The 15,087-nt window shown below is 47.9% G+C and overlaps 1 protein-coding gene across 4 annotated transcripts in view; it reads right to left on the bottom strand.

The window, feature by feature from the left end:
* ADCK5 (aarF domain containing kinase 5) overlaps positions 1–9,689 on the bottom strand; it is a 29,737-nt gene extending 20,048 nt beyond the window's left edge. For 2 of the 4 annotated variants that reach the window (XM_070748412.1, XM_070748411.1), the window contains exons 1-3: positions 9,583–9,689; positions 4,682–4,785; positions 1,509–1,658 (exon numbers count right to left, since the gene is read on the bottom strand). In XM_070748412.1, coding sequence (XP_070604513.1) covers positions 1,509–1,658; positions 4,682–4,785; positions 9,583–9,600 — 272 coding nt within the window. In that variant the 5' untranslated portion in view covers positions 9,601–9,689. The remainder of the gene's footprint in view (positions 1–1,508; positions 1,659–4,681; positions 4,786–9,582) is intronic. The other 2 variants (XM_070748415.1, XM_070748413.1) reach the window with 2 other exon arrangements.
* Positions 9,690–15,087: the final 5,398 nt, after the last annotated feature.

Here is a 15,087-nt window from a genome sequence, read left to right as displayed (position 1 = left end):
TGTCCCTTCAGCCCATCTGATCAGCGTCCACCCCAGGCCTTGGTGGGACAAACCTAGGGGACTGGGTGTCTGCGGAAGAGCCAGAAAGCAGCTCCAGGGTAGTCCCACCAAAATTTGAAAATCCCTGGGTCAGAGATGTCAGGCCCAGAGTTTTTCTGGCTACCTTGGTAACGCAGTGGTTAGAGGGCAGCACTGCAGGCTCCTTCAACTAACTGCTAGTTCAGCAGTTCAAATCTCACCAGCGGCTCAAGGTGGACTCAGCCTTCCATCCTTCCGAGGTGGAAAAGCACTTGGAAGTGGCATATAAGTCTAAATGCTATTGCTATTGCTAGAAAGAAAGAGAGAAAGAAGGGAAAGGAAGGAAAGGAAGGAAAGGAAAGACAGAAGGAAAGAAAGAAAGAAACAGGGAGGGAGGGAGGGAGAGAAAGGAAGAAAGTGAGGCGGGTTTGAGCACTGGAAGCTCCTTCAGCTAACTGCTATCTGCGGTTCAAATCTCACCACCGGCTCAAGGTTGACTCAGCCTTCCGTCCTTCCGAGGTGGGTCAAATGAGGACCCAGATTGTGGGGGGCAAGAGGCTGATTCTGTAAGCCGCTTACAGAGGGCTGTGAAAGCCCTGTGAAGCAGTATCCTGTATGTCTAAATGCTATTGCGAAGTACAGCTGGGGGTTCCGTGAGGTCCTCTAGATGGGGTGTCTGGAGGATCTTTCTGGGTTGGCTGATTGGCGGAGAGGGAGGGTTTCATACACACGTGCTACTTTCAGCCCCACAGCTTCACGTGCAACGCAAGTGCTTTGCTCAACGCTTCTGTGGCCTGATTCTTTAAGGAGCTGCAGACATGCTACCAGGCCACGTACCCAGGCTAGGAATCTCTGCTCCAGACGTGGCCACTGCTGGCTGACCCACAGAAAACCAGAAAACCAGCCGCCCCGAGTCTGTGGAGAGGGGCGGCATATAAATCCAATAAACCTAATCTAATCTAAGACCTTGCAGTGGCGGTTGGACCGGCCTTTGTAACAAAAATAGCATTTAGGCGTATACGTCACTTCATGGCGCTTTTATAGCCCTCGCTAAGCAGTTTACAGAATCAGCATCCTTCCTTCCTTCCTCCTCCCTCCTCCCCTTCCTTCCTTCCTTTTCCCCTCCCTCCCTTCTCTCTCTCTCCCTCCCTCCCTTCCTATAGCACTATATACCACTTTCCCATACTTTTCAAGTCCTCTCTAAGTGGTTTACAGAGAGTCAGTCAGCCTCTTGCTTCCAACGATATCGGTACTCATTTGACACACAAACACACCCTGGAAGGACAGAAGACAGAGTCAACCTTCAGCCGCTGGTGGGATTTGAACTGCTGAACTACAGCTAGCGGTCAGCTAAAGGAGCCTGCAGAGCTGCACTCTTAACCACTGTGCCACCATGCAGTAAGCGGGAGTTGGGACTCTCCTTTCTCTACCCCACTTCCCAGCCCCCAGGAAAGAGCCGGGGGGGGGGGCATTCCAGGAGCCGCCCCCACCTGAAAAAGCGCACCACGCCGCCGGCCAGCAACCGCATCTTCCTCTGGTCCTGCTTCTCTGCCAAGTGGTAGTAGATGCCTGTCGCGAGGGGAAGAGCCACCGCTGTTCCCAGAAGGGTCTTCTTCAGCAGGCCCCTCTGTCCAGTAGAGCTACAGGGGTGGGGGGGTGGGGTGGGGGAGAAAGATGACTGTGAAGGATACAGAGAGGGGAAACCCCCCCTCCCCATCTCCCCACATCTCTTCTTAGAAACCTAGAAGACTGACGGCAGAAAAAGACCTCATGGTCAATCTAGTCTGCCCTTATACTATTTCCTGTGTTTTATCTTAGGATGGATCTATGTTTATCCCAGGCAGGTTTCAATTCAGTTCCTGTGGATTCTTCCTTCCTCCCTCCCTTCTCTTTCTTTCTTTATTTCCTTCCTTCCTTCCTCCCTTCCATCCTCATTCATAGAAGCATAGAAGATTGATGGCAGAAAAAGACCCCCTGGTCCATCTCGTCTGCCCTTATACTATTTCCTGTATTTTATCTTAGGATGGATCTGTGTTTATCCCAGGCGTGTTTCAATTCAGTGACTGTGGATTTACCAACCACGTCTGCTGGAAGTTTGTTCCAAGGATCTACTACTCTTTCAGTCAAATAATATTTTCTCACGTTGTTTCTGATCTTTTCCTCAACTAACCTCAGATTGTGTCCCCTTGTTCTTGTGTTCACTTTCCTATTAAAAACACTTCCCTCCTGAACCTTATTTAACCCTTTCACATATTTAAATGTTTCAATCATGTCCACCCCCCTTTCCCTTCTGTCCTCCAGACTCTACAGATTGAGAGCCCTGTGTGCATTCATAGGGGGCAGCACACAGGGGGGTTGCATATGCGTGGGGGGGGAGGGACGTGGGCACCTGCAGGTATGCGAACCAAAAAAGGTTTGCCATCATCTGTCTCTTTTATCCGTCTTTCATAGAAACATAGAAGATGGACAGCAGAAAAAGACCTCCTGGTCCATCTAGCCTGCCCTTAATACTATTTCCTGTATTTTGTCTTAGGATGGATCAATGTTTATCCCAGGCAGGTTTCAATTCAGTTCCTGTGGATTTACCAACCACGTCTGCTGGAAGTTTGTTCCAAGCATCTACTACTCTTTCAGTAAAATAATATTATCTCACGTTGCTTTTGATCTTTCCCCCAACTAACTTCAGATTGTGTCCCCTTGTTCTTGTGTTCACTTTCCTATTAAAAACACTTCCCTCCTGGACCTTATTTAACCCTTTAACGTATTTAATCATAGTTATATTCTTGGCAGCCAAGGACTCCAGGGCTTGCTGTTTGTTTGTTTGTTTTATTTGACTTCTATGCCCCCCAATCCCAAAGGACTCAGAAGTAAGGTATGAACCCCCGTCATTTGCTCCTAGCCATCTGAAAAAGGGTGCAAACGTTGAATAGGTACCAACTTTGGTGGGCTCATGAATGGGGGACATGGAAGGAGACAACCCAAATGGCAGGGGTCTCAACTTTTAAGACTCGTGGACTTCAACTCCCAGAATTCTGCAGCCAGCTCTGCTTTTGAAGTCCACGAGTCTTAAAAGTTGTCAAGTTTGGGGACCCCCTGGCCAAAGGGGTGACCGCTGGGCATTGATGATTTAATGTAATTTGATTTGATTTGATTTATAAGACGCCCAACTCTTTCCGGACTCTGGGCGATGTACAACAGTTTTAGACAGTATACTGTAATCACAATTTTTTATTATTATTATTATTATTATTATTATTATTATTATTATTATTATTATATGCCGCCCCTCTCCGAAAACTCGGGGCAGTATATAAATCCAATAAATGATAATAATAATAACAATAATAATAATAATAATGATGATGATGATGTCACCGGCTAAGCCTTTCAACATGGAAGTTATCATGTTTCCCCCAAAATAAGGCCAATCGGGATTTTCAGTGCATGTCCCCCCCACAAAAAAATCAACCCCTCCCAACTACTTTCTGTGGGAAGGGAGGAGGACAAGCCAGAACCGCTCTTTTTCTGATGGGCACTCTTTTAACTGGGAAAGCGAGAGCAAGCGAGAGGCGGGTGTGCTCACACACACACACTGCGGGACTGGCTGGGCTCTGCCTACAGCAATTGGAAGCACATTCCTGCTCGCAAGAGGAGGCGAGAGCATCAGTCTGGCCTCGTCCTCACAGGCAGGAGCGCATTGCAAAACACTGCCAGAGGCAGCCTGGAGGAACCGAACTAGTGCCGTGAGAAATGCGTGGGTCTGCACCTCTTTCTCTTTCTCAGTCTCTCTTTCTTTCTTACTCTTTCCTCTCTTTCTTTCTCTTTCTCTCTTTTTCCTCTTTCTTCATTTCTTTCTCTGTCTCTTTCTTTCTCCTTCTCTCTCCCTGTTTCCTCTTTCTTCATTTCTTTCTCTCTGTCACTTTCTTTCTCCTTCTCTCTCCGTTTCCTCTTTCTTCATTTCTTTCTCTCTGTCTTTCTTTTTCTCTCTTTCCTTTCTTCATTTCTTTCTGTCTCTTTCTTTCTCTTTCTCTTTCCTCTTTCTTCATTTCTTTCTCTCTCTCTCTTTCCTCTTTCTTCATTTCTTTCTCTCTGTCACTTTCTTTCTCTTTCTCTCTCCCTCTTTCCTCTTTCTTCATTTCTTTCTCTCTGTCTCTTTCTTTCTCTCTCTCTCTCTTTCCTCTTTCTTCATTTCTTTCTCTCTCTTTCTTTCTTTCTCTTATCTCTTTCCTCTTTCTTCATTTCTTTATCTCTGTCTCTCTTTCTTTCTTTCCTCTTTCTTCATTTCTTTCTCTTTCTTTCTCTTTCTCCGCTCTTTCTTTCTATCTTTCTCTTTCTTTCTCTTACTCTCTCACTCTTTTCTTTCTCTTTCTTTCTCTTACCTTTCTCTCTTTCCCTCACTCTCTTTCTCTCACTCTTTCTCTCAAAGAAAGAGAGCAAGCCAGAGGCGGGGGCGGACACACACCATGGGACTGGCTTGGTTCCTCTGGGCTTTGTATGGAAAGTGCAGAGCTTGAGCAGCAGAAAAACACTCATTTTCCCAGTGCTCTTGTGCCTTTGAACGGTCACTAAACGGATCGGTGTAAGTCAAGGACTTCCTGCAGTAGCCCCCCCAGGACCCAAACCCCACCGGTCCCAAAGATCAGCCTTGACCAAGTCCATCTACCTGGCCGACTGGGCCTCGGTGCGCCACCGGCAGGGCGGGGAGCAGCTCAGCCAGGGGCTCCTCTTGCGCTGAAGCAGGTGCCGGTGGAAGCGACACACCTGGAGCTGCAGGGAAGCAGAAAAGGGGGAATCAGCCTGGAAGAAGAGGGGGGTCAACTGCTGGGCCCTCATTGTGGAAGCTGAGGAAGGGGGCAGAGCAGGAAAGGGGGAAGCCCAGGGGCCAGGCAGAGGCTTCAGCAGCTGCTCCGAGTGGAGAGGAAGGGAACAGAGAAGAGAAGAGGAGAAACATAATCTAGAAGTAGAGTAGAGTTAGGATTAGGAATAGAGAATAGAATAGGAATAAAAAAGGGAAAAGAAAGAAGAGAATAGACAGAAGAAGATTTAGAACAGAGCAGAACAACTAAGAGACTAAACAACAGAACAAAACCGAAGAGAAGAGAATAAAGTATAATTCTTTATTGGCCAAGTGTGATTGGAGGCACAAGGAATTTGTCTTGGTGCAGTTGCTCTCAGTGGACATAAAAGAAAAAGAGACATTTGTCAAGAATCAGGAGGTACAACACTTGATGATTGTCATAGGGGTCAAATAAGCAATGAAGAAACAATCAATATTAATAAAAATCTTAGGATACAAGCAACAAGTTACAGTCCTACAGTCATAAGTGGGAGGAAAAGGATGATAGGAATGATGAGAAAAAAACTAGTAGGAATAGAAGTGCAGATTTAGTAAAAGGTTTGACAGTGTTATTTGTTTAGCAGAGTGATGGCATTCAGGAAAAAACTGTTCTTGTGTCTAGTTGTCTTGGTGTGCGGTGCTCTGTAACGATGTTTTGAGGGTAGGAGTTGAAACCGTTTGTGTCCAGGATGCGAGGGGTCCGTCAATATTTTCCCTGCCCTCTTCTTGACTACATTTTGAATAGACTAAAACAATAGAATAGAATGGAATGGAATATACAGATAATGTAACAGAATAGAAAAGAGAGAATATAGAATAGAGATGGAATAGGAATGGGAAAGGAAAGGAGAGAATAGACAAGATAAGATTTAGAACAATTAAGAGAATAAACAAGAGAATAAATAGAAGAGAATGGGTGAATAGAAGAATATAACAGAACGAAATCAAAGAGAATAGACTAAAAGAATAGAATAGAATGAAACAATAAAATACAATGGAATAAAAGAATAGAATATAACAGAATGGAATATGCAGATAATAGAACAGAATAGAAAAGAGAATAGAGAATAGAATAGGAAAGGAGAACAGTCAAAATTAGAACAGAACAACTAAAAGAATAAACAATATAAGAAAACAGATGGACAGAACGGGAGAACTGAATAGGGAAGACAGAGGACAGAGGATGGAATGGGCCAGATGAAAAGGCATTTTATTTGGCCAAATGTGGTTAAACACACAAGGAATTTGTCTCCGGTACTGAAGCAATCAGTGTACTTGCAAAGCAACAGAGAAAATAATAATAATAATGATATCAAAGTATGCAACCCGCAGAAGGAAGCGATAAGGACAGGATAAATAACTTGGCAGCCCTTATCTGAGAAGCCCAGAGTCCAAATGGAGTTGGGCAGGGTATAAATTTTACAAATAAATAAATAAATAAAAGCCCTGCAGGTGTCCCATCCCAACCTGTCTGAGAAGGGCCAAAGGAAAGGAGAGGGAGGGGGCTTTGACACCTCCCCTGCAAGGGATGGGGGTTGGGGGTGAAGACACCCCCCAGATGGAAGCCCTGAGGGGGGAGGGCAGCCCGGAGAGAGGCCAAGAGGAGGGAAGGTCCCCCTCCACTGCAGGCCCGCCAGAAGAGTTCCTGCAGCTGGCAAGAAGGGCAGAGCCTTGACCGGCTGTTCCAGCCCGGAGGGGGCTGCCAAGGTCTTGGCGTGGGTGGGGGCCTTATCGTGGAGGACATCTGCTGGACAGCCCCATGGGAGCAGACAGGGTCAAGGAAGGAGGGAGGGAGGGAGGGAAGAGACTGCAGAACAAAGGGGCAGGGGGGGGCGCTACAGGCTGCTCTCTTGAGCTGGGGGAGGGGGAGCTTTCCTGCAGAGGTTTCGGTCCACAAAGTAGGGGACATCAAAGCCCTTCTGTCGGCCAGGAAACCCCCAAGATCAGAGGGCAGCAAAGACCCCGCAGTCCCCTTCTTTCTTTCCTTCCTCCCTTCTCATTCCAATCTCCTTCCTTCCTTCCCTCCCTCCCTTTCTTTCCTTCCTTCCTTCCTGCCTGCCTTTCTTTCTTTCCTTCCTTTCTCCCTTCTCATTCCAATCTCCTTTCCATCTCTTTCCCCTCCCTTCCTTTTTCTCTTCCTTCCCTCCCTCTCCCTCAATCCCTCATCCAATATCTATCTATCTATCTATCTATCTATCTTTCTCTTTCTTTCTTTTCCTACCTTCATCCTGCCTTCCTTTCTTCCCTCCCATCGTCCCTCTCTTGTGGGGTCAGCACATCCCACATTGATGATAGGAGGGAGGGAAGGAGGAAGAAAGACTACTGATGCTCTGTAGTTGGGTCATGAAACATCTACAATGAAACAACCAAGCTTAGAGAGCACAAAACACCACACAGTCTTCCTCCCTCCCTCCCTCCCTCCCTCCCCTTGTGGAGTCAGCACACCCCACTCCTCACTATCACTAATATTGTTCCCTAGTTGGGTCATGAAAAGTCTGCAAAACCCCCACCCAGCTACCACTCACCGCCTCCTTCCCCGCTTCTCTCTTCCTTAGAAAGCCCCGCCTGAGCCCGGAGCAAGGAAGGCAGAGCCAGGAGCCGTTGGTAGAGCCCTGGAGAAAACACACCTGTCAACCGGCAAGCCTCACCTGCCACCCTTGGATAAAATGGGCAAAGGTTGGCCTGGGATGGTTTTCCAGAACCCAGGAAAAAGGCTCGGCTGCCCTTAAATACTCACAGAGGCATCCTGGCCCTCTTTCTTTCTTTCTTTCTTTCTTTCTTTCTTTCTTTCTTTCCTTCCTTCCCTCTGTGATATTTATATGCCGCCCAACTCCAGCAGGACTATGGCCAGCTCACAATAATCACAACAACTAGAAAGCAGTATAAATTAAATATACTGCACAAAAAATAAAGGGAACACTCCAAACACCTCCAAGATCTGAATGAATGAAATATCCTCATTGAATACTTTCTTCTGTATTAAGTTGAATGTGCACAACAGCATGTGAAATTGACTGTCAATCAGTGTTGCTTCCTAAGTGGACAGTTGGATTTCACAGAAGTTTGATTGACTTGAAATTATATTGTGTTGTTTAAGGCCTCCCTTTATTTTTTTGAGCAGTGTATAACAACAATAAAACCCAGCAAATAGTGTAAAATAGATAAATTAACCCTACAAAGCCATGCCTACTCAGCCATTCTTAATCCCAGGCCTGTTGAAGCACGTGAGGGGGTCTGCCACTGTTTCTAACTCCCACCACCCACCCCAAAAGGGGATCCAGATGGAGAAAACGGTCCCTCTGTCCGAGCCAAACACACAAACTCCACTGCAATGATCTGAGCTTTCTGGCAGCCTGGGAAAGAAAGCAGAGCTATGGAAACTTGTGTGTGTGTGTGTGTGTGTGTGTGTGTGTGTGTGTGTGTGTGTGTGTGTGGAAAGGGGCTCCCCAGGGCTTTGTGCAAAAGGGGCTCAGAGACCACCCACCACCACCACCATGGGAAAACCTTGCAGGGGGGAGTTTGCCAAGCAGATGGCAGCAGCTTCAATCTAATGATGCCAAATGAACCCCACAGAAGGGACCCTCAGCATGCCCTCTGCAAAGGAGGGGGAGGGAAGGGGGGGCTGGGCTGGGGGGGGCTCCTGGCAGAGAGGAGGGGTCCATGGGGACTCCAGGCAAAGCCTGATCGACATAACCTGGACCCCAGCTGGCTCAAACTCCTCCATGGGGTCCCCCCAGGTGGAAAGAGCAGGGGGTCAGTACAGGGACGCCCCCTCTGGTGCCCCTCTATGCCAGCCTAGCACATGCACCCCCCAGAGCCTTCCCAACAGGCCACCTGCAAGGACATAGTAAGCAGAGGGAGTGGATGATGGGTTATGTGGGCCAAGGCACACTTGTCTTCCCAAGCAGGCAACACTCAGCTGGTGTATCTGTGGGGGTGTATGGGGGGGGGGCATACAACCCATCAGGGGTCCCCTCCAAAACACCCCTGGAATGTGTACAGGTGGGGGGCACAAGCAGAGGATTCCCGGGAGGGAAGGGAAGCCCAGACCTGGGGGAGGGAGGGGGGGCGCCCCATTGTTCCAGATGGAGAGGACCCCCTCCCCCTTCTCAGAGGGGGGACAGGGAAAAGGACCCCTCCCCTGGGAGGGACAGCTAAAGACCCCTCCCCAAAGAGAGACCCCCTCCCATCTCTACCCCAGCAAGGGAGGACCAGGCTGCTGAGGACCATTTCTTTGGGTGGGGAGGCATGATAACCCTCCCCCCAAGAAGGGAAAGTGGGGGAGCTCACTGGGGGGGCTAAAGACCGCTCCCCAGAGAGAGACCCCCTCCCATCTCACTCCCAGCAAGGGAGGGAGGGCTGCTGAGGACCATTTATTTTGAGGGAGGGCAAGAACAGCCCCTCCTCCCAACCAGGGAAAGTGAGGGGGCTCAGGGGGGGCAAAGACCAGAAAGAGACCCCCTCCCACCTCCACCTCATACCCAGCGAGGACGGGTGGGGGGCTTCACTGAGGAGCAAGGGGGGGCTGAGAGGTCATGACCCCGGGGGAAGGTTCTACCCAGGTGGAGGGTCTCAGAGAACGGGGGCCCTCCCCCGACCCCCCTGAAAGGAGCGGCCCCCCTTCCCCGAAGGACGCTAAGGGGCTCCTGGGGAGTCGCCTCGCAGAAGGCGGGGGATCCTAAGGGGAAAATAACGGCGGGGGGGCAGAGCGGGCGGGGGGGTCTCACCGTCCGCCGCAGCTCCATCGTGCTGGCTGCCTTCTCCTCACACCAACCGGGAGGCCCCTCCCCGCCCCAATCTCTGGCCCCGCCCTCTCGCCCGCGCCTCAGAGAGCGTCCCGATTGGCTGCCCCCTTCGGAAGCCCCGCCCTCCCCACACGCCTATTGGCCCGCCTCGCCACTCGTTCGCGGACTCGCGGAGAAGCCTCTCCTCCTTGGGTCGCTCTGGGCGGGGCGGACGGAGAGCGAGAGGGCGGGGTAAGCAGGGAGGATTGCGAGGCACCGCCCCCTGCCGGCCTCATTATCTGCGGTGTTTGTGAAGCGGGGCTGCTGGATGAAGGGCGGGACTTCAACTCCCAGCGTACCCCAGCCAGGTTTTGCTTCCAGGGGAATTCTGGGAGTTGAGGTCCGCGCCTCAAGTTGCCCAGTTTGAACAAGACGCCTTAAAAGTCAAGTAGTCCTTGACTTACGACCACAATGGAGCCGGTTTCAGGTGGGGGAAGGGGGCGCCTCGTTTAGTGGAAAGGAGTTCCACAGGCTGTCTAAGCTCCCAACCGGGCAAGGATGGGGAGGAAGCCAACCTTAAAGGTCCTCCAGCGATGGAGCCCCCACAATTTCTGGTGTCAAGCTGTTCCACTGGTTAATTGTTCTGTCAGGAAATTTCTCCTTAAGTTCCAGGTTGCTTCTCTCCTTGATTATCCCAAACGGCCTTCGCTTTCCATTCAAGAAGCTTCTGGGGCTGTGGAAGTGATGCTGAAGAAGCTTCCTGGAGCGCAGGAGAAGCAAAATGGCTTCAAAGAAAACCCCAAAAATCCAGTTGCCCTTGAAAAAAAAGCACCTTTGGGACATGAGCTGGAGGACTGAGAGACTGTCCTTCATTAGTTTCCACCCATTGTCAAAATCAAGATCTATTAAATTATAAATATAAATTAAATTAAATATACTGCTCAAAAAATAAAGGGAACACTTAAACAGCACAATAGAACTCCAAGTAAATCCAACTTCTGTGAAATGAAACTGTCCACTTAGGAATCAACACAGATTGACCATCAATTTCACCTGCTGTTGTGCACATTCAACTTTGTACAGAATGAAGTATTCAATGAGAACATTTCATTCATTCAGATCTAGGATGGGTTCTTTGAGGGTTCCCTTTATTTATTTATTTTTGAGCTGTGTAGATGGATGGATAGGGTGGGTGGGTTGATGGATGGATGGATGGATGGATGGATGGATGGATGGATGGATGGATGGATGGATGGATGGATGGATGGATAGATAGGCAGATAGGCAGATAGGCAGATAGGCAGATAGGCAGATAGGCAGATAGACAGATAGACAGATAGACAGATAGACAGATAGACAGATAGACAGATAGACAGATAGACAGATAGATAGATAGATAGATAGATAGATAGATAGATAGATAGATACATAGATAGATAATCTATCCAGGTTGATCAGCCTTCCGTCTTTCCGAGGGGGTCAAATGAGAACCCTGATTGATTGCTTTATTTATTTATTTATTTTGTCCAATACACAATACATATAGAATAGACATGAAGTAATATATATAAAGAAAATATATAAAAATAGAGAAGATATATGAAAGGAAGAAAATATATATGAGACAAAGGAAAGACAATTGGACAGGGGACGAAGGGCACACTAGTGCACTTATGTACGCCCCTTATTGATTGTTGGGGGCAAGAGGCTGACTCTGTAAACCGCTTAGAGATTGCTGGGAAAGCACTGTGGAGCGATAGATAAGTCTAAATACTATTGTTATTGCTATCCTCTTCGGCCACTTTTTGACAAGGTCATTGGGGGAAGCCAGATTCATTTAACAACTGTGTTACTCACTTAATTGCTGCCTGCAGCGATTCGTTTAAGAACCATAGCAATTAAGGGCTGTAAAATTTTGTTAGATTTATGAGCCGCCCAACTCCAAAATGGATTCTGGATGGCATGATAGCAGTCTTCCAGTATTTGAGGGGCTGAGTAGAGGGTCAACTTATTTTCCGAAGCACCAGAAGGCAAAACAAGAAACAATGGATGGGACGAATCAAAGAGAAAATATGACCTTAGTAACCGAGTAGTTGACGCATGGAACTCACTACCTGACTGTAGTTTCATCACCAAGCACCCAAAACTTTACCCTTAGACTGTCCACTGTTGACCTCTCCCGATTCCTAAGAGATCAGCAAGGTGCGTTCATGTTGTGGTTAGCTCTGGCCCAGCTCCTGCCCCAAGGACTGTGGATGTGGGGGAGACATCCACATGCTGCAGGCCTGTTCCCCCCCCCCGTGGAATCTGCTGATGAAGGCTCCTCTGACCAAGACGACATGAGTGACAGGGAAGAGGAGAGTGGGGCAGACAGCTCAGAAGGAGATCAATTATCTAGCTCCTCCTTGGATTCAGAACAAGAGTTAATAATACAGCCACGCATGCAGAGAGCGATGCATAGGCAGCAACAACTGAGAGATTATTATCAAAGAAAATGAGGCCACCTGTGGTTGGGTGGGGCTGTGGTCATTAGTGAGGCTGCTATAAATAGCACCCTGTGGGTTTGGCCATTGTGGAGGATTATCTGATCGTTGCGTTTCGTGACTGCTTTACTGACTTTGACCTTTTGTGTGCTGATTTTTCCCCGCTTGGAAACTAAACCAGAGCAAAGTGTGTTTCACTTTGTGAAAGAAGAAGGACTGTGAATTGCCTCACAGCTGCAAGCTAAGTATCACAGAACTGATAAGGGACTTGTACAAATTACCAGTTTGTTTGGAGACCAGTGCTCTTGGCTATACCAAAAGAGGGCTTGGTTTAAGTGAATTTTCATTATAAAGAACATTGTTTTGACTTTTCAAACGTGTGTGTGTCTGAAATTTGTACCTCTGAATTTTTGGGAGCATTCTACCAGAGCCCGACAGAACAGTTCATAAGTGCACCAGCATGCCTGCTATCACTGTCCTAATGTTTCCCTCTCACGTATATAAACAGCATTTATATCTATGTATACTACCAATACGTACTTGACGAAATAACATAAATAAAAAGCAACCTGGAATTGAGAAACATCCTAACAGGGAGAATAATTAAGAGTGGAACAGATTGCCACCAGAAATTGTGGGTGCTCCATCACTCCCCTGCAAGTGTGTATACACACAAACACAATGCCAGGGCATGACAGGTAGCTGGATTCCTGGTGGTCCATCCTCTGGATGTTTTATATTCCAGCTGCTTCGTTCCTGAACAGCTGCATCCAAAGTCCAAAAATGTTGTTTTGCAAAAAGTCAGACCTTTCGAAAGAGGCATGTGATTCACCCCGGCGTTGGTTCAGGAAAGAACTCTCCCGATAAAGTCATTTCTTGATTTTTTCCAGCTGACAAGTTCAGCAGTGCCGGACGATTGGTTCTTCATGAACCATTCTGAACATGTGGAAATAGCAGAAATACCGCCATTGTCATGATGGATTGGATGATTAGTGCTGGCTCAGGAATTCCAGGAATTGAATCATAGTGCGCCACTGTTCTAGGCAGCTGAAAGTGAGCTCAGCGCTGGGGGAAGCTGGAACAGTATTAGGTTGGTAGCCGGTACAGGCCACACTGCGCACCGGCAGTAAAATCTGCAAAGCGCGCTCAGCACTGAGTGACCAGCAAGCAGATGAGTGTGTCCTGGGGAGATTTTGCTTATGTGTCTGCGCCAGAAACGAAATCTCGTGAGAGGATGCACGGGGGAGATATTCCACATGCGCAGAAGTAAAAAATTGGACGGTGGACGGACGGACAGACAGATGATAGATAGATTAGATAGATAGATGATAGATAGATAGATAGATAGATAGATAGATAGATAGATAGATAGATAGATAGATAGATAGAGCTGGTTTAGCAGAAGTGACTCCAAAAACTCTTTTTGATTTTCAACTAGTAGTAAATCTTTATTTTCTCTTGTTACACTGGAAAGATCTTCACGGTTACAATGCTGCTATGCTAAGGCACATTCCAAATCTCACAAACTGAGTTTGCAAAGCCATAATTCTTTTTAATGAGCAGAGGAGAGCCCCTTTGCTAGCGGCTTATCTCTTGAGTCATTTCAAATCTAATTTTGTAGTTTATCATATTATATCAAAAGCTTACTTTTCGGAAGTGAGGAATGCCGGCCATATTTCAACACGCAGTTTGAACGAAAGTGGCTTCCTTTCTGATACATTTCAGGAAATGAGGTTGATTTACACAGTTTATTTATTTATTTATTGGATTTGTATGCCGCCCCTCTCCGCAGACTCGGGGCGGAACTTGCAGATTCAAAACTTTTTCCCAAACATCTCCTACCAACTTTTTGTGAATCTCCTAAATCTCAGGTTCACCCAGGGGCTGTCAACTACCCCCCACCCACCCACACACTCTCTGAAGATGAACTGCTTTCTGTGCTAACCTAACTTGCTTAGTCACAGAAATATTGGGCTTGATTGTGGTCGTTAAATGAGGACCACCTGTATTTAAGACTGGGGTTGTTCAAACTGGGAAATTTGAAGAGTGGGGAAAACTTCAAACTCCCAGAATTCCCCAGGCAAATTTTCTGGGAATTCTGGGAGTTGAAGTCCCCACCCTCTTCAAATTGCCCAGTTTGGAAAAAAATAAATAAATAATTCTGCCAGGTTTCTAATGAGCGTCCAGGGGATCCCAGTGTCCCCTCCCCGCCCCCTCCAACAAAACCGGAACCGGAGTGGCATTGAGCCTGCGGAACTCCTTACCACTGGAGAGACGGCCGCCCATGGGAGGAGCCGGCCCCACTTGGAGAGAAAGGCCCTCAGGGTCTGGTGCCTAGGGCCGGCCAAGCCAGCTTCCCCAACCTGAAGCCCCTTCCAGCCCCCCCCCCATCGCCCCCGGCGTTGCCACGGCAACTCCACTCTACGATCCCTTTTTCGCGCCGCAAGCGGCAGGGGGCGCTCAGCAGAGGAAAGCAGCCTTCTTGATCATATAAAAAGCGGAAGTGACGTGAGGGGATCGCTAAAACGGAAAAGAGTAGGTAGGCCCCGTAGGTCTCTTGGAATAATTCCCAGAACGATGGTTCCGGCCCAGCGCTCTCGGTCTTGAAGCCCCGAGCGCAAAGGGGGAAGCGCGGAATCTCCCTTCGGAATGGGGAGCGGCGCCTCCCTTTGTGTTGCCCCGCGGGCAGGACCGGAATCGTTTTGTGTTGTTGTTAACTGCAAAGTTAAAAACTGGCCCATCACGCCTATAAATTATTCTACTTGAATTTAAATTAAGAGCAAACTCCACTTGGAACGGATGATGTTATCTAGTCGGGTCGTGAAACATGCAACAGAAAAAAACATGCTAAGCACTAAGGACCCATAATCCTCTTGCTTCCTCCCCTGTTCAAACCCCACATTGATGATGATATCTAGTTGGGCAATGAACCATCTGCAAGAAAATCAAGTTCAGAAAGCACCAAAGAGCCTTCGTTTCCACCCTGAGCTACACATATTCTCCTTTATTGGCTTCCATAATAGCT

The sequence above is a fragment of the Erythrolamprus reginae genome, chromosome 3, assembly GCF_031021105.1.
Source record: "Erythrolamprus reginae isolate rEryReg1 chromosome 3, rEryReg1.hap1, whole genome shotgun sequence".
Classification (NCBI taxonomy): domain Eukaryota; kingdom Metazoa; phylum Chordata; class Lepidosauria; order Squamata; family Dipsadidae; genus Erythrolamprus; species Erythrolamprus reginae.
Note: the sequence above shows the minus strand (reverse complement) of the source record. Positions and strands in the feature narration are given on the sequence as shown.